Source organism: Symphalangus syndactylus, chromosome 7 (genome assembly GCF_028878055.3).
Source record: "Symphalangus syndactylus isolate Jambi chromosome 7, NHGRI_mSymSyn1-v2.1_pri, whole genome shotgun sequence".
NCBI lineage: Eukaryota > Metazoa > Chordata > Mammalia > Primates > Hylobatidae > Symphalangus > Symphalangus syndactylus.
Window position 1 is genome coordinate 51171805 of NC_072429.2, and position 19380 is coordinate 51191184.

Sequence of the window (19380 nt, forward strand, 5' to 3'; positions counted from 1 at the left end):
CTCTCAAAGTTTTGTTCATATAAATACACAGTTGGGAAAATTAATCTAACTATCTTTTACAGACAAATCCTTGACTTTTTCTTTTAGTCCTTCATTTATCTAAAATCCTCATAGATTTGCAAGATTTTTGTTTGCAATTTCAGCATTGGAAGGGATCTTGGAATTCAAAGTTCAAACTTTCATCAGAAAACTAAATTTCCTCTACAACATCCTGGGCTATTCATTTTCCAGTCTCTTTTGGACCTCTCCTAGCATTCATGGCTTCATGAGGCAATCCGTTCCTTTATTTTTAATTTTTTAACCAGCTTCCATTACCTGAAAGATCTCCTTCAATCTAATGTGATGTATCTGAATGATTGCGGAACTTGGGAATCAGAAAACCTAGGCTGAGTCTCGTATTACTTTGTATAAATCATTTAACGTATGAGATTTTTTGAAACTCAGCTATAAAAGGCAGATAAGTAAAGGCATTTGAAAGTTTTGCAACTAACTATAACCATAACTAACTATAACCAAGATTCTATCAATCTAAGCTAAAATTAGTTTCACTGCAATTTCTACCCATAGGTCTCTTGTTCTGTCTTCTGAGACCTCTTAATATGATGCTCTTCAGATATGCAAAGATAACTTTTCGATTGCTCCGTGTTTTCTCTCCTCCAAGTTAAATATTTCTAGTTCCTTTACTATGCTATAAGACATAATTTTCAGCTCCTCACCATGATGGCTACTCTCTTCATGACCTAATTTGGTTAATACTCCTTTTCAGTACACTACGACAGCAGTTTTGACCATCACAGTAGAGATGAGGCATAACTAGCATTTTGTTGCTCTTGATATATATTCTATTAATATGACCCCAACTCTCAGTATTATTAATAGCCATATTACATTATTTACTCTTATTAAACATAAAAAGAATGAAATATCAAATCCTTTTCATATCTTTTCATATTAAGCCACATTACCATTTTCTCATCAATTCACACGTATACTAGGGAGTCTGGGCATCTAACAGAGGGCTTTACATTTATCCTATTAACGTTCTTCTTTTAGATTAAGATCACAATTCAAGCTTGTGAAGTTCTCTCCAATATTGCTCATTTATAAATGTAATTATCATGTCTCTGATACCCTCATCCAAGATCTTTCTAAAAATGTTGACCGGGACAGAATATGTATAGAGCCTTTAGAAAGTATTGTTCAGCTCCACTTCTCTAGAAAAGCAAAGATGCTTGTGATTAGCTATCTGTCTGTAGAAATGGGAGAAAAATTCAAGGTTTATGACTCTTCTAGCTAGGGGTTTATTTACTCTGCTGTTTCACAAACCACCCTTAGTATTTATTTCTACAATGTGAAAAAGTAGAGTTATCATATTAACTACTTTATTTTTTAATAAATAGCTGCATCACAGCTTCACTGTGTTGTGATGTAGCAGTACCATAGTTTAAACAGTCCCTATTGACAGACCATTTCTTTATTTGCTATAGTATTAAAGTGTAATCTCAAAATAATTGTGAAGTAGAACCAGGAGTAAAATAATTCATTAAATAAGTGAATAAATAAATATATTGTTAAAACTGCAATATAAAATAAGACAGATGAAGAACTGGCAGAAAATGTCAAGTATAAATCTGTAAGATTTAGACATGCTTAGTTAATTTCCCCAACTGTATATTTATCTTCATAAAGTTGAAAAAATGCTAAAGATAAGCCAAGTAGAAGTCAACTCTTTGATAAATGTTTCAAAATGGAAAACAGAATTACATAATGCTTTCTGTTTCCTGAAGTAACATTTAAAATACTCAGATCAAATTATACTGTTTGGTTTTTTTTTTTTTTTTTTGAGACAGAGTTTCACTCTTGTTGCCCAGGTTGGAGTGCAATGGCTCAATTGCAGCTCACTGCAACCTCTGCCTCCCAGGTACAAGTGATTCTCCTGTCTCAGCCTCCCAAGCAGCTCAGATTACAGGCATTCGCCACCATGCCTGGCTCATTATTTTGTATTTAGTAGAGACAGGGTTTCATCATGTTAGTCAGGCTGATCATGAACTCCTGACCTCAGGTGATCCACCCCACTTGGCCTCTCAAAGTACTGGGATTACAGGTGTGCACCACCGCACTTTAAAAGTTCTATTTTCTCAGAATGTTCTTTTCTCTATAGTAAAAATATGTTTTGTGTTTGAACTCACATAGTCTCAGTTTACATATGAAAAGATATATATATATTTTGAGACAGAATCTTGCTCTATCGCCAGGCTGGAGTGCAGTGGCACAATCTTGGCCCACTGCAACCTCCGCCTCCCAGGTTCAAGTGATTCTCCTGCCTCAGCCTCACGAATAGCTGGGACTACAGGCATGCACCACAACGCCATGCTAATTTTTTTTGTATTTTTTTGGTAGAGACGGGGTTTCACCATGTTGGCCAGGCTGGGCTCAAACTCCTGACCTCAGGTGATCCCCCCGCCTTGGCCTCCCAAAGTGCTGGGATTATAGGCGTGAGCCACTAGGCCAGGCTTTTTTTTTTTTAATTGAGAAGGGGGTCTCACTCTGTCACCCAGGCTGGAGTAAATTGGCACATCTAGGCGCTCTGCAACTTCTGCTTCATGGGCTCAAGCAATCCTCCCACCTCAGCTTCCTGAGTAGCTGGGACTACAGGCACCTGCCACCAGGCTCAGCTAGTTTTTGGTATTTTTGGTAGAGACAGGATTTCACCATGTTGCCCAGGCTGCTCTGTTGTTGTTGTTGTTGTTGTTGTTGTTGTTGTTGTTTGTTTGTTTTAAATAGAGATGAGGTCTCACTATGTTGCCCAGGCTGTTCTCGAATTCTTGAGCTCAAGTAATCCTCCCACCTCAGCCCCCCAAAGTGCTAGGATTACAGGTGTGACCCACTGCACCCAGCCCTGAGGCCAGTCTTGAACTGAGTTCAAGCCACCTGCCTGCCTCAGCCTCCTAAAATGCTGGGATTACAGGCATGAGCCACTGCGCCTGGCCAACACTCATATGTTTTTTTTTTTTTTTGAGACGGAGTATCGCTGTGTCGCCCAGGCTGGAGTGCAGTGGCATGATCTCAGCTCACTGCAACCTCTGCCTCCCAGGTTCAAGCAATTCTCCTGCCTCAGCCTCCTGAGTAGCTGGGACTACATGCGCGTGCCGCCACGCCTGGCTAATTTTCTGTATTTTAGTAGAGACGGGGTTTACTGTGTTGCCCAGGCTGGTCTTGAACTCCTGAGCTCAGGCAATCTGCCCTCTCGGACTCCCAAAGTGCTGGGATTACAGGTGTGAGCCACCGTGCCTGGCCAACAGCCACATTTTTAAAAACAAGGACTTGCATTTGAAATCAGTGCACTTTTCTCAGACATATCTCATATGTGGCATCCAATAAAAATCAGTTTAGTAAACAAATTATTAGAGATTAAAATGATGTAACATGATATAACAAAAGGAATTGTGAAGCCTTTAGTCCTTTTGGAACAAGGCCATTTACAAACCAACCAACTAGCAACCAAGCAGAGAAACAAGTGAAATAGATAAATGAGCAATTTAATTAAACACATCATTTGAAACTCAATGCTGATTTTAAAATCTTGAATTGAATACCTACAGATATTTTAACGCAGATGCTGACAGCTTTGATCCACATACAGAGCCTGTTCTGATTCTGCGACTTGCTAGATAATAGCCATGAGTCATTCTTTCTGCTTCCAAGCTGAATTCTACATTCAAATTCTTTGCAAAAGCCAATAGCTAAAAAGTGTGAAAAATCCAAGATAATCAAGCTTTATTATGGAATCAATATAACAGAAATCAAAAGTATACTGGCACTTTATTGTACAAGTTTGCATATTTTATTACATAAGAAAGAGTAAATGGCTGGGGCCATCCTGAAGTCACTGAACACTTTAAATCACAGTGTTATACTTGTAAAGGATATTAAAGTTTACCCAGAATAATCTCCTCTCTCTCAGTGCAGAAATGTTCTGTGCAATATATTTGAATGACTTTACAATGTCTTTGCTCCCAGTGAAAGGCTCACCTCCCTCAGAAGCTAACTTTCCTTTGAATAGCTTTAATTCTCTGACAATTTTTTCCTCATAACTTTCTCTCATTGGCTTAGAGCTACTTGCCCTCCTTACTTCCCTTCCTTCCTTTTAAACAACACTTAACGTTTGGTATGAGGGGAAACATTGTGTTAACTGCTTTGAAGGTGGGCTTTGGTGATTGAGTAAGATTTGGGTAGAGAATAATTCTGCAACACAATGATTATCATTGTTTTTTCTGAGTTTTGGACTTTTTTTTTTCCTTCAGAGTCAGTGATTCCTAGTTCCCAAAGTTCTTCTCTGTGATGTAATTTCCACATTTTTTACTATCCTAGTTATTTTCTAGTTTTTTCAATTCAGATAACCATAGGAAAAATTAACTATAATAAGGTTACTGTTTTTTTTCTGACACTACCTACACCTGGAGAAAGGTTGCTATTAACTATAAAATTTATATTTTATTATTTTATTTATTTATTAATTTTGAGACGGAGTTTCGCTCTTGTTGCCCAAACTGGAGTGCAATAGCACGATCTCAGCTCACTGCAACCTCAGCCTCCCGGGTTCAAGCGATTCTCCTGTCTCAGCCTCCCCAGTAGCTGGGATTATAGGCACGTACCACCACGCCTAGCTAATTTTTTGTATTTTTAGTAGAGATGGGGTTTCACCATGTTGGCCAGGCTGGTCTCAAACTCCTGACCTCAGGTGATCTGCCCACCTCAGCCTCCCAAAGTGCTGGGATTACAGGCATGAGCCACCGCGCCTAGCCTATTTTATTTATTTATTTTTGAGACGGAGGCTTGCTCTATTGCCCAGGCTGAAGTGCAGTGGCACAACCTCAGCTCACTGCAAACTCTGCCCCCTGGTTCAAGTGATTCTCCTGCCTTAGCCTCCTGAGTAGCTGGGACTACAGGTGTGTGCCACCATGCCCAGCTAATTTTTTTTTTTTTTTTTTTGTATTTTTAGTAGAGACAGTTTCACCATATTGGCCAGGCTGGTCTCGAACTACTGACCTCAGGTGATCTGCCCACCTTGGCCTCCCAGAGTGCTGGGATTACAGGCAGGAGCCACCAGGCCTGGCCTAAAATTTATATTTTAAATTTAACCTTTAGAAAAGCATACAGATGGCTGGGCACAGTGGCTTACACTTGTAATCCCAGCACTTTGGGAGGCCGAGGTGGGTAGATCATGAGGTCAAGAGATTGAGACCATCCTGGCCAACATGGTGAAACCCCATCTCTACTAAAAATACAAAAAAATTAGCCGAGTGTGGTGGCGGGCGCCTGTAGTCCCAGCTACTCAGGAGGCTGAGGCAGGAGAATCACTTGAACCCGGCAGGTGGAGGTTGCAATGAGCCAAGATGGCGCCACTGCACTCCAACCTGGTAACAGAGTGAGAAAAGAAAAAAGAAAAGAAAAGCATAGAAACATGTCCTAGATTGGACATGTCCTGGATTGGGTATATATCCTGGCTTCTTTGTTTTCTTTATTCTCCACAACTCTCTCCAGGCTTTCAGAACTGGATATACTATTAATAGTATCAATAACCCTCTCTAAGTTCTCTCTAAGATGGCATTATCATAAGCCACCAATATCCTCCTTCAGGAAAGGACTTGTTGCCCCAGTTACTGAGAGTGCTGTCAGCCCCTTCAGGGATTGCCTCAGGACAGTCCACATCACATGAGTGATTGAGGCAGAAGTCGGGGAGGACATTATAAAGTCCGCAGGTATTGACAGAAAAGCCCTCTCAAATACACATTGGCACACTAAACTCCATCTCAGTCTGTGTTCTGGAGAGCTCAGGCTGCAACAAATTCCATCCACTTTGATTTGTGTAATAGACAGATTTATCTTCCAGAGAAATCATTTTTACTATTTCACTTTTTACTATCTTACAGTTCACTCTACAACTGTTCTCTATAGTCTGACAAACCAACTATAAAATCTTTTGCCTGTGCAAGACTTACTGTAAATATGCCAAAATCCTGTGACTCCAAACTACAATTTTTGCTCCAGTCAAGCTGGTCTTATCGTTTTCCATGTGTACTAATTTCTACTTTTAAGTCTTTACTCCTACTGTTAATTCTACTTAGAACACCCATCCTTTGTGCATCTAAATTTTACCCTTTCTTACAGCCCAACTAATGTCCAGCCTCCTCCATGAAGTTTTCCCAGCTTCTGCATTCTACATTGATATCTTCCTTTCAGAATCCCTAAAATACCTGAGTTAGCACCACTTAGCTTAGCACTTAAATTGTTCCTTAACTATTTTATGTATCTTTTTTTTTTTTTTTTTTTGAGACAGAGTTTTGCTCTTGTCGCCCAGGCTGGAGTGCAGTGGCGCAATCTCGGCTCACCTCAACCTCCGCCTTCCGGGTTCAAGCGATTCTCCTGCCTCATCCTCCCGAGTAGCTGGGATTACAGGCATGTGCCACCATGCCTGGCTAATTTTGTATTTTTAGTAGAGACGGGGTTTCTCCATGTTGGTCAGGCTGGTCTCCAACTCCCGACCTCAGGTTTCTGCCCTCCTCGGCCTCCCAAAGTGCTGGGATTACAGGCGTGAGCCACTTTGCCTGGCCTGTATCTTGTTTTTTAATCTCAATTAAATGATAAATTAAAGAGAAAGTTTATATATCTGTGAGAATATAAAAGAATGGAAATAGGCTCATATTTGTGAAGTATTCAGTAAATACCTGAATAATTAATAAATCTAGATTGTTTGGGCTTGTTTCTCAGGTAAAAAAATGAGCAACATTTGTCAGGGTCATTAGCCTGTCCATATTTAGTACCCTAACTCCTACAGACTACTTTTTTCCTATATAATAAAACCAAAACCAAAACCTTATTATATTATAAATATTATTCTTTTTTCTATTCTAATCTATGTGAATAAACAATGTTCATAATTCATTTTTAAGACGATTTTGCCTTTCAACCTTTTACTCATGCAGTATGCTCACAAGGAAGATAGATATGAAAAAAAATTTTAATGACTCAGACCTCCACTTTCTGATATCCCCTGCCTTTTAGCTATCATACCCAGACAGGTGAACTCTATTTGGACAGATTTTTGAGTAGTTAAAAAGGTTTCAGTTGTATATATGTGAGCACCTTTAATAGCTACGATAATTGTTACTAAATTTACATCACCTACTCTCAGGTTCTCTGAACATGTCACATATGTTTTGATAATGTCAGGGTAATTAATTAAAATGGGTTAGTGAATCATGCTATATATCCCCTAAAGTCAGGACTCGAAGGTATTCGTCTAAGGACAATCGCTTTGAATAGACAGTAAAATGTAAATAACTGTATATCTATATAGCCTATTATAAATTTCTATAGAAAAATTCTATGTTGGTTTTCTTTCATTGAGATTCTTTCAGCTGTGCTGATTTGGACAATGGTACAAAAATAAACTGAAAATTTTAATATTCATTACCTAACACAGTTGTTTCTTTAATTATAGCCCTAAATAATTCTAAATAGTTTCTTTTTTCTTTTTCTTTTCTTTTTTTTTTTTTTTTTGAGACAGGGTCTTACTCTATCACCCAGACAGGAGTGCAGTGGTGTGATCTTGGCTCACTGCAACCTCCACCTCCTGGGTTCAACTGATTCTCCTGCCTCAGCTTCCCGAGTAGCTGGGATTACTAACCCTAAATAACTTCTATGCAATGTCCCTAATATGTTTAAAAGCTGGAACCAAGATGGAATAAAGAATCCTAAGTAAAGAAAATCCAGCACTCAAAAGGACTTCTATATAATTTGAGAAACATTAGCATAGGCATTTTGGGTAACCATTTTATCCACCTTTACCTTTTCAAAATCTTCAGTTGTGAACTGTCTAGAAGCTGCATAAAACAGCCCTTCAGGATTAATGGCTTTGTTCAAAGTGTGTTGCACAGTAGGAAGAAATGGGTGGCAGGGAGATGACTCATTGCAGTTAATCAATAAAGCAAATGCCTCCACAAGGTTAGCTGGAATCAAACTGCAATCCTACATCAAACCAAAAGGTAACAGGCAAACATTAAACTTTGTAATTTTCACAATTTGGAAATAATTAATTACAAAGTAATTATTATATCTTGTTATTATTAAAGTTATTATTTATCATATTATAATTTAAGGTAATTTTTTAATAATCTGGGAACTTTTTGTTGATTGATTTTTTTAAAGCCTCTTTAAAGACTCTCTAGCTACCTATTCAAATAGTAATTTCCAGTGAGCAGATATCTGATCTACATGGCTAAAAAACATTACAATTTTTAAACAACTGGGTCATCAGGTAGTTCTGGTACTCAGTGAAGTATAGAAACAGGTTAATAACAAAAATATTAAGATGTATTAAAATTTATGACAATTCCTTGAACAACACTCTAACAATAAAATATACATATACCTTACCATCTGACCAATTAGAGTGTTGATTTTCTGTGCATTTCTCCTTGAAGATGAATCCATATCAACAAAAGACCAAAAACTGCACTGAACTGGAAAAGTCATCTGTTGATCAATATCCTCCCCAAACTTCTTTCCTGGGATGTACACTGTGATGCTTCTGCTCTCCAGAACTAAGTCAGAAGACATTATCCATTTGTTATTTAAGTTCATTTTGGTCTAAATGTCTACAAATTGCTAACATATTATTATATATAATTATACTGTGTAGACTTTGAATAGTGAAAGAAAGTAAATTTGACTGTTTTGCAAGACAATGCTCTAAGTTCTGCCATAAAAAAAATATATATTTGAAGCCTTATGTGTCCCATGACTTGATGAGAACCAGGAGTCCAAAGCACGTAGCTGGAATTGTGGCTGGGCACCTGAGTGGACTAGGCAGGGGGCTAAGAGATTGGTCATATAATACAGACTTACAAGAGAGGCTAAAATTAAATCATGTTCTTTTATGTGGGGAAAATGATAGAAAGCAGGCCATCCATATGGGAGTGAGAGAGGAAAAGACAGAGATAATATGAACTACAATGACTGGGGGGAAATATATCTCAAATTCAACATGTTCAAAACCAAATTCATTGTCCCCTCACCTCCCACTTAAAGCCCAAACGAAAAATATGGAGCACTTTGGGAGGCTGACACGGGGGGATTGCTTGAGCCCAGGAGTTTGAGACCAGTCTGGGCAACTTGGCAAGACCCTGTTGCTACAAAAAATTAGCCAAACATTGTGGGATGTTACCGTGGTCCCAGCTACTTGCGAGGCTGAGGTGAGAGAATTGCTCAAGCCCAGGAGTTGGAGGGTGCAATGAGGTATGATGACACCACTGCACTCCACCCTGGGCAACAGAGTAAGACCCTGTTTCAAAAAAAAAGAAAAGAAAGAAGAAGAAGAAGGAAGAAGGAAGAAGGAGAAGAATAAAGAGGCCAGGGCCATCGCGGAGGACCACGTATCATTTGATTCCATTTATAGTCAGCCATCTATATCCAAAAGGTCTGTGTGCATCTGTAGATTCAATCAACCGCTGATGAAAAATATTCAATAAATAAATAAAACAATAACAACAAAAAACAACACGGTATAACAATTTGCAAAGCATTTACATTGTATTGACTATTATAAGTAATCTAGGGATGATTTAAAGTATATGGGAGGATGTGCATGGATTATACGCAAATACTCTGCCATTTTATATAAGGGACTTGAGCATCTGCGGATTTTGGTATCTGCAGAGGACCTGGAACCAACCCCTGGAGAATACTGAGGGAAGACTGCCTATGCAATGTTCAGAATAGGCAAATACACAGAAACAGAAAGCAAATAGTGTTTGCCAGGGACTGTATGGGAGTAGGTGACGGGAGGCAGGGACTGGGGGTTGACTGCTAATGGGTATGGGGCTTCCTTTTGGGGTGATGAAAATATTCTGAAGTTAGTGGTAATAGTAGCACAACTCTGTGAATATTCTAAAAAGCACTTAACTGTACACTTTCAGTGGGGAATTGTATGATGTGTGAAATCTCAATAAAACTGTTACAAAAAATGTAATAGTAGTATTGCCATTCTAAATAAAGAAAAATTAAAATTTTATATTGGCATAAATTTTACCTTTTATCTTTATATTGTACAATACTTTTATCTTTATATTGTATAATGCAGATATATGGGCATTTATCTCATAAGTGGAACCAATAGTATTTTGCACATGCATATGTATTTTGTTTTTACCAGAACAGTGGAAATGCTGCTCAAAACAATTTTTATTTTACTTCTTGATATGCATACATTTCGCCAACACTCTCTACCTTCAGCTTACTGATAAGTGAGGAAGGACTGAAAAGACAAGGAACTATGGATTTGCCCTATCTTTCCCTTTCCTCCTGTGTCATTTTCAGTGTAAGTGGTTGGCAAATACAGGGAAGCAACCAAGTAAGAAAGAATATGATACAGCTACTTGGTCATTTGAGTTTCTTGAAAGGCCTTTGCCTTCTTTCTGTATTAGAAGCATGTCTAGTTCAAATGAAAAGCATGGCCACTTGGGGTTATTAGCACTCCCTCTTACTCAGTTGAAAATGTGTTGATATGGAAATATAAGCACTGGCTTATAGTGTACCCATGACACATGGGAGTCTAGCAACAATCAAAGAAAGTACAAATTAAGTGTGTTATGAAAGCTGCATAGTGATCACAAATGCTGTATGAAATAGGGCAGGAAGGCACAGTAAAAACAGGCATCCATGTGTCTCCTCTACTCACAGTCAAGTGCCATTATCTCATTAGACTTCCTTACAATACAAAGATAAAATTATCAAAAATTTGAATATAATGACAGCAGAGTTTTAAACCAAATGCCAAGTTCTTGTGGGGAGAGGACATACTAGCAGGGCCAGCTTCATGAGTGTGGAACAAGTGCAGTTGTACTGAGGCCCTCCTCTGTAGCAGCCAGATGTTCTACCATCCTTTGATGAAAAAAACTCCTTTTCCCACTGACTAGCTTTGGTGCTGTAGTCAAAAATAAATTGACTATAAAATGTGGGTCTAGTTCTACATTCTCTGATATGGGTTGGCTGTGTCCCCACCCAAATCTCATTGTGAACTCCCACGTGTTGTGGGAGGGGCCTGGTGGGAGGTAACTGAATCATGGGGGCAGGTCTTTCCTGCACTGTTCTCATGATAGTGAATAAGTCTCACAAGACCTAATAGTTTTAAAATGGGGAGTTTCCCTGCACAAGCCCTCTTCTCTTGTCTGCCACCACGTGAGACGTGCCTTTCACCCTCCACCATGATTGTAAGGCCTCCTCAGCCATGTGGAACTGTAAGTCTAATAAACCTCTTTCTTTTGTAAATTGTCCAATCTCAGGTATGTCTTTATCAGCAACATGAAAACAGACTAATACACCCTCTTTTTGTTTTCATTGCTTTTTTTTGTAGAGATGGGGTCTCAGTGTGTTGCCCAGGATCATCTGGAACTCCTGGCCTCCAGCAATCCTCTTGCCTCAGCCTCCCAAAGTGCTGGGATTCCAGATGTGAGCCAGTGGGCCCAGCTGATTTCTGCATTCTCTTATAAAGTGAAGCAATATGGTATGTGCCCTGAGCACACTTGTACATTCATGCTGGTATGCCAAGAAGGCAAGGCTCTGACTACTCTTTGCCCAGTCCATGGCTGTCCATATCCTTGCTAGTTATAAATCTTGCCCAACCAGCATTACTCTAATACAGAACCAGACAATGACATTGTAAGGAAAAAACCCTACAGACCAATATCTCTCATGAACATAGATTTAAAAAATCCTCAACAAAAATAATAGCATATCAAATCCAACAATGTAGAAAAAGAATTATACACCATGACCAAGTAAGCTTTATCCCAGGTATGCAAGGCTGGTTCAATATTCAAAAATCAATTAATGTAATCCATCATATCAACAGGCTAACTGAGAAAAATCATATGACTGATGATGGCAGGAGGCAGACAGGTTCCTGGGCAGATAGGGGCAGGTCCCTGGTGGAACCCAAACTTCAGGCAGCAGCAGACAGCCTGAAGCCTGAAAATCAGGCTGCCAGTTCTGGGTGGAGTCCACCACCTGGAGTGAGAACTTCCTTGATGCCTTTCAGCCAATCAGATGGTGCTTTTTCTGGGCCCACCGATGGACCAATCAGCATGTACTTCCTCCATTCTTAGCCCATAAAAAACCCAGACTCAGCCAGACTCAAACACAGGTTGGGACTACCTGCCTGTGGGTAGGAGCTACCCACTTCAGGTCTCCTGTCCACTGAAAGCTGTTCTGCCATGCAATAAAACTCTTCTCCACCTTGCTTACCCTCCAGTTGTCCACATAAGCTAATTCTTCCTGGACATGGAACAAGAACTTGGGGCCTGTTGAATGGCAGGTGTGAAAAGGGCTATGACACTCTCCTGGCAGGCTCGCTGAGCTGCAAGTGGGAGCGAAAAGGGCTGTAACACTTTCCTAGCCAGCTCGCTGAGCTGTGAGTGGTGACACACTCTTGTTTGCTGGACTGCGGGAGTGAAGAGCAATGACCCTTCTGGAGGCCCAGACCTCAGGATTTCCTGAGTCAGAGCTGTAACACTATAATCCTCTTACCTTCTGCCAGCCTTGGGTGGCTGCCCCACAACAGAAAGTGGCGATGGGCTGGGCCAGCCCAGGAGCCACAGCCTGGAGCGAGGCAGTGGACTGAAAGAGCTGTTAACATGTGCCCCCCATCCGCTGAGCTGTGGGCAGCAGGAACGAGACAGCTGTAGCATGCTTCCCTGCAGCCCCTTGGGGCTCCACTGTTGCTGGTGTCTCCAAGTTTTCAGGTGCCACCCCGTTCCCCTCATCCAGACACCAGGGCCCTCAGTAGAAGCCACTTGCAGCATGCCTGTTCCAGCTACAGCCTTGCATGAAGCCAGCACCTGTGCCAGCACCTGGAGATGCCTGCCCTGCCACAGCAGCCGGTGTGCCTGGCTATGTGCAGTGGCCGGACCCTGTGCTTGCTCACTCACACACCCCTCGCTGCTCCGCTCCTGGCTTACCCTCAGTAGGCATAGGATCTGGACTGGTAGTGTGAGCCAAGTGCAGCCTGCCAGGCTGAGTGAGCAGAACAAGCCCAGCAGGCAGGAGCAAAACTCAAGCAGAGGTACTGCTGGACATAGAGGTTTCTGGCTTGAGAAGCAACACCCGAAGGATCCTGTGACATGATCATATTAACAGACGCAGACAAACCATTTGACAAAATCCAATATCCATTTATGATTAAAAAAAATCTCTCAGAAAATTAGGAATAGAGAAGAACTTCCGTGGATAAAGAATGTCTACAAAAAATGTACAGCTAACATCATACTTAATGGTGAGAAACTTGAAGCTTTCCCACTCAGGTCAGGAACAAGGCGAGGATGTCCTCTCTCAACACCACTTTTCAACTTTATACTGGAAGTGGTAGCTAACGCTATCACTAGACAAGAAGAGGAAATAAATCGGTCCATTACAAGCTCATGTGTTAGCACACTGAGAGCAAAGGCTAAAACTGTGCATTTGCACATTAAATTTCTGCTTTGCTTATAAAACCAAAATGAGAAATGCCATCTAACATAATTTCTCAAACCCTCAAACATCTGCAATACTATCTTAACTGTTAAGTATCTCAACATGGATGAGAGTATAGGTTAAACAGGTGAAAATTAATTTAAAAAATATTGTTTACCTGATTGAAGCTGTTCAAGTTTATCTTTTTTGTGTGAAGCCAAGTCTCCTATAAAGCAGATACCACCTTTAGCTAGCAAAGCACTGCCAGCCTGAATGCTAACTGCTCCAGTTCCATACTTATTCCTGGATAGAGTGGGAAAAATTTCAGTAGAGACTAGATGACGTATACCACGGGGGACAAGGTTTATGCTAAAATTCAGAAGCCTAGGGAAAAAAAAATAAACTTTTCATTACTATTATTTAATTTTCAAAAGTCACAATGCATTAAATTAAATTTAATTTTATTCTGTGTTTACTGAGCACCTGTGATACATCAGCTATTGTGCTAGGGATAAAAATAAATATGACTAACATGGTAAAATCCCATCTCTACTGAAAATACAAAAATTAGCCAGACGTGCTAGTGCATGCCTATAGTCCCAGCTACTCAGGAGACTGAGACACAAGAATCATTTGAACCTGGAAGGCAGAGGTTGCAATGAGCCAAGATTGTGCACTCCAGCCTGGGCGACAGAGTGAGATTCTGTCTCAAAAAAACAAAACAAAAAAATATATACGAGACTTGGACCTTAACTTGGAAAGCTCACAGTCTAAAAAGAGAGACATAAAAAAGTAAAACACAGTGTGATAGGTACTAAAAAATGTCTTCATCCTGGTGACAGAGCAAGACTCCGTGTAAAAAAAAATAAACCTTTAGAACATCCATGGTGGCCAGGCGTAATGGTTTACAACTGTAATCTCAACACTTTGGGAGGCCGAGGCAGGCAGATCACTTGAGGTCAAGAGTTTGAGACCAGCCTGGCCAACATGGCAAAATCCCATCTCTACTAAAAACACAAAAATTAGGTGGGCCTGTAATTACACGCCTGTAATCCCAGCTACTGGGAGGCTGAGGCAGAACTGCTTCAACCCGGGAGGCGGACATTCCAGTGAGCCGAGATCACTTCACTGCACTCCGGCCTGGGTGACGGAGCGAGACTGTCTCAAAAACAACAACAAAAGAACATCCATGGGAGTATTACTTCTTCCTGGAAGGGAGTCAGAGAAAGTTACAGAGAGATGACATTTGAATTAGGCCTTCCTCTTTTTATGGTTTGCTTTCTTTTGCCTATTCAGAATTTTTGCATTAGGCTTGCTAGTGTCCCATCAAAACTATCACTCTGCTGTTTCTGTCATGGCAATTGTGGTTTTTTTTGTTTTGTTTTGTTTTGTTTTGAGTCTCTCTCAGGTGCCAAGGCTCTAGTGCAGTGGCTTGATCTCAGCTTACCACAACCTCTGCCTGTCACTAGGCTGGAGTGCAATGGAGCAATCTCAGCTTCCAACCTCCACCTCCCAGGCTCAAACGATTCTCCTTCCTCAGCCTCCCAAGTAGCTGGGACCACAGGCACAAGCTACCGTGCCTGGCTCAATTTTTTTTTTTTTTTGTAGAGACGGGTTTCACTATGTTGTCCAGGCTGGCCTTGAACTCCTGAGCTCAAATGATCCTCCTGCCTTGGCCTCCCAAAAAGCACTGGGATTACAGGCTTGAGCCACTGTGTCCAGTCAAATTTTTTTTTTTCTCTTAAGAGACAGAGTCTCACTCTGTCGTACAAGCTGGAATGCAATGATGCAGTCATAGTACACACAGCCTCAAACTCCTGGACTCATGCACTCCTGCCTCCTCAGTCTCCCAAGTAGCTGGAACTACAGGCATGAGGCACCTGCCTGTCTCATGGCAATTCTTGATATGTCATTTTGGTTTCTAACCTCTTTGCTAATTGTCTCAGTCTCTTCATATCCCAAATTTAAATTCTGAAAAAGGAATATGATTACCTTAGCTTATCTTTTAAATCCTTGCCACAGAAATTATAGCTTCCTAGTGCAATCAACTATGATGAATAGACATAGACATGTGACACAAAAGGGGGTGATACAAAAGTAGGCATAGACATGCAGTGCAAAAGAGGGTGAGATGTGGATAGGTAGATGGTATAAAATATGTCTAGCGCATGTACCATTCTAAGGAATTTGGATGTTTGAAGATATATAAAATGAGAGAGACAGAGCGATACTTAGAAAGAAATCTTTGTAAGCCTATAAGGACTGGTTCTCAACCACAGCCTGCACTAATCTTACCTGGGGAGATTTAACAAATTCCAATGCCAAGTGCCACCCCAAACCACTTAAGTTAGAAACTCTGCGGGTGAGACACAGTGATAAATATTTTTAAAAATTCTCCCAGGTGATTCTAATAGGCAGCTAGGCTGAGCGCTTAGTGATATGGAACAATGAGCCTCAAATTTGGTTACACATTGGAACTGGCTAAGGAACTTCTAAAACTACTGATACACAGAAGGTCACAGAATACAAAGTCAAAATATAAAAATCAATTGTATTTCTATATATTCATAGCAAACAATTGAAAATGAAATTAAGAAAACACTACCATTTTAGTAGCATCAAAAATATCAAATATTTTTAGAACCAATTTAACAAAATATTTGCATGACCTTTACAAAAACATTGCTGAGAGAAATTAAAGAAGACCTAAATAAATGGAGAGATACACCACATTCATGGATTGGAAGACTCAGTATTATTAAGATGTTAATTCTCCCCAAAACTGATTTACAAGTTAAATACAGTTCCAATCAAAATACTCAAAGGCTTCTTTTTGGTTGGTATTAACATACTGATTTGGCTGGGCTCAGTTACCCACATCTGCAATCCCAGCACTTTGAGAGGCCGAGGCAGGAAGATCACTTGAGCCTGAGAGTGCAAGACCAGTCTAGGCAATATGGCAAGACCTCATCTCTACAAAAAACTAAAAAATTAACCAGACGTGGTGGTTCACGCCTCTGTTCCCAGCTACTCAGCAGGCTGAGGTGTGTGGATCACTTGAACCCAAGAGTTTGAGGCTGCAGTGAGTCATGATTGTGCCACTGCACTCCAATTTGGGCAACAGACCATGTCCCTGTCTCAAAAAATAAAAATAAACTGATTCTAAAATTTATTTAAAAATGCAAAAGATCTAAAATTTTTTTAATATTTAAAGTGAAGGATAAAGTTGCATTACCTGATTTCGAGACTGAATATAAAGCTACAATAATCAAGGGAGTGTAGTATTGGTATAAGTATAGAACAATAGATCAAAGTAGTAGAAAAGAGTTCAAACAGATTTACATCCAGTTCAATTTTATACCCAGATTCTGCCTAGTTCAATTGAATTTGAACAATGGTATCAAAACAATTTAATGGGGAAAGGAAAATCTTTTCAACAATTAGTGTGGAAAAATTGGATAAATGCATAGGAAAAACATTAACTTTAACTCATACCTCCTACCAATCTCTGGGAGATTAAGGCAGGAGGATTGCTTGAGCCTGGAAGTTTGAGACCAGCCTAGCAAGACTTATCTCTACATAAATAAATAAATAGTAAACTAAAACTATAATGCTTCTAGAAGAAAACATTTAAAAACTCTTCATGACCTTGGGATAGACAAAGATTTCTTCTTTTTTTTTTTGAGACAGGGTCTTGCTCTGTCACCCAGGCCGGAGTGCAAGTGGCACAATCTCTGCTCACTGCAACCTCCGCCTCCCGGGTTCAAATGATTCCCCTGCCTCAGCCTCCCCGGTAGATGAGATTACAGGCACGCACCACTATGCCTGGCTAATTTTTTTTTTTTTGGATTTTTAGTGGAGACAGAGTTTCACCATGTTGGCCAGCCGGCCTCGAACTCCTGACTTCAGGTGATCCACCCACCTCAGTCTCCCAAAGTGCTGGGATTATAAACGTGAGCCACCGCGCCCAGCCAGACAAGGATTTCTTAAACAGAAGTCAGAAAACACTAAGCATAAAAGTAAATAATAAATTGAATTTCATCAAAACTAAAAAGTCTGCTCATCAAAGATACCTTCAGACAATTTTTAAAAAGCTTTATATCTGGAGAAAAATTTTATAGTACATATATTTTGCAAAGGACATGCATCCAGAACAACTAAACCAACGAACAAACACTTTTTAAAAACAGACACTTCATAAAAAGAGATATATGAGTGGCCAATAAGCACATGAAAAAGAGTTCAAATCAATAGTCATCTCGGAAATGCAAATTAGAACAATGACATATCATTTCATTCCTAACTAGTATGGCTAAAATGAAAAGGGCTCACAACACCAAATGTTGATGAGGATTGAAACAAGAGGAACTCTTTACATTGTTGGTAGGAATGTAAAATGGCACAATCACTTTGGAAAACTGGCAGTTTCTTTCTTTTCTTTTCTTTTCTTTTCTTTCTTTCTTTCTTTCTTTCTTTCTTTCTTTCTTTCCTTTCTTCCTTCCTTCCTTCCTTCCTTCCTACCTTCCTTCCCTCCCTCCCTCCTTTCTTCCTTCCTTCCTTCCTTCCTTCCTTCCTTCCTTCCTTCCTTCCTTCCTTCCTTCCTTCCTTCCTTCCTTCTTTCTTTCTTTCTTTCTTTCTTTCTTTCTTTCTTTCTTTCTTTCTTTCTTTCTTTCTTTCTTTCTTTCTTTTTCTTTTTTGATACTGAGTCTTGCTCTGTTGCCCAGGCTGGAGTGCAGTGGCACTATCTCGACTCACTGCAACCTCCACCCCCTGGGTTCAAGCAGTTCTCGTGCCTCAGCTTCCCAAGTGTAGCTGGATCTACAGGCGCATGCCACCAAGCCCAAATAATTTTTGTATTTTTAGTAGAGATGAGGTTTCCCCACAATGGCTAGGTTGGTCTCAAATTCCTGACCTAAGGTGATCTGCCTGCCTCAGCCTCCCAAAGTGCTGAGATTACAGGCATGAGCCACTGCACCCGGCCAACTGGCAGTTTCTTAGAAAGTTATAGGCCAGGCACAGTGGCTCATGCCTGTAATCCCAGCACTATGGGAGGCCGAGGTGGGTGGATTACCTGAGGTCAGGGGTTCGAGATCAGCCGGGCCAATATGATAAAACCCTGTCTCTACTAAAAATACAAAAATTAGCCAGGTGTGGTGGCATGCGCCTGCAATCCCAGCTACTCGGGAGGCTGAAACAGGGGAATTGCTTGAACCCAGGAGGCGGAGGTTGCAGTGAGCCAAGATGGTGCCATTGCACTCCAGCCTGGGCAACAAGAGTGAAACTCCGTCTCAAAAAACAAAAAAAAAAACCAAAAAAAAAAAACAAAAACAAGTTATACATATACCTTATGACCCAGCAATTCTACTCCTAGGTATTTACCCAAAATAATGAAAATACATGTCCACGAAAAGACTTGTGCAAGAATGTTTACAGCAGCTTTATTCATAATAGTCAAAACATGCAAAACCAAATGTCTTCCACTACAAGAATAGATAAATGAATTTTGGTATATTCGTATAATGAAATGCTACGCATCAACAGAAACAATGAACTACTGATGTACACAATTGGATCAATTCAAAAATATTTTGTTGGGTAACAGAGACTAGACCCAAAAAAGGATGCACTGTATGATTTCATTATCTGAAGTTCAAGAACAGGAAAATTAATCTATGGTGACAGAAATCACCAGTGAAGATAGGAACTGATTGGAAGACGGAAGGAGGGAAATTTCTGGGGTGATAGAAATGTTCTATATCTCATTGTGGTGGTGATTAAAGGAGTGTACATTATTTGTCAAAACTCAATGTTTTTAGTGATGATAATAAGATCTGATTATTTCACTGTATGTAAATTTTACCTAAAAAGAAA

The 19380-nt window shown here is 40.1% G+C and overlaps 1 protein-coding gene across 2 annotated transcripts in view; it reads right to left on the bottom strand.

Moving 5' to 3' along the window:
• Window positions 1-19380, bottom strand: part of MCMDC2 (minichromosome maintenance domain containing 2) — a 49804-nt gene that overhangs the window by 17037 nt on the left and 13387 nt on the right. For both annotated transcript variants that reach the window (XM_055286186.2, XM_055286184.2), the window contains exons 10-13: window positions 13688-13893; window positions 8440-8606; window positions 7852-8031; window positions 3601-3743 (exon numbers count right to left, since the gene is read on the bottom strand). In XM_055286186.2, coding sequence (XP_055142161.1) covers window positions 3601-3743; window positions 7852-8031; window positions 8440-8606; window positions 13688-13893 — 696 coding nt within the window. The remainder of the gene's footprint in view (window positions 1-3600; window positions 3744-7851; window positions 8032-8439; window positions 8607-13687; window positions 13894-19380) is intronic.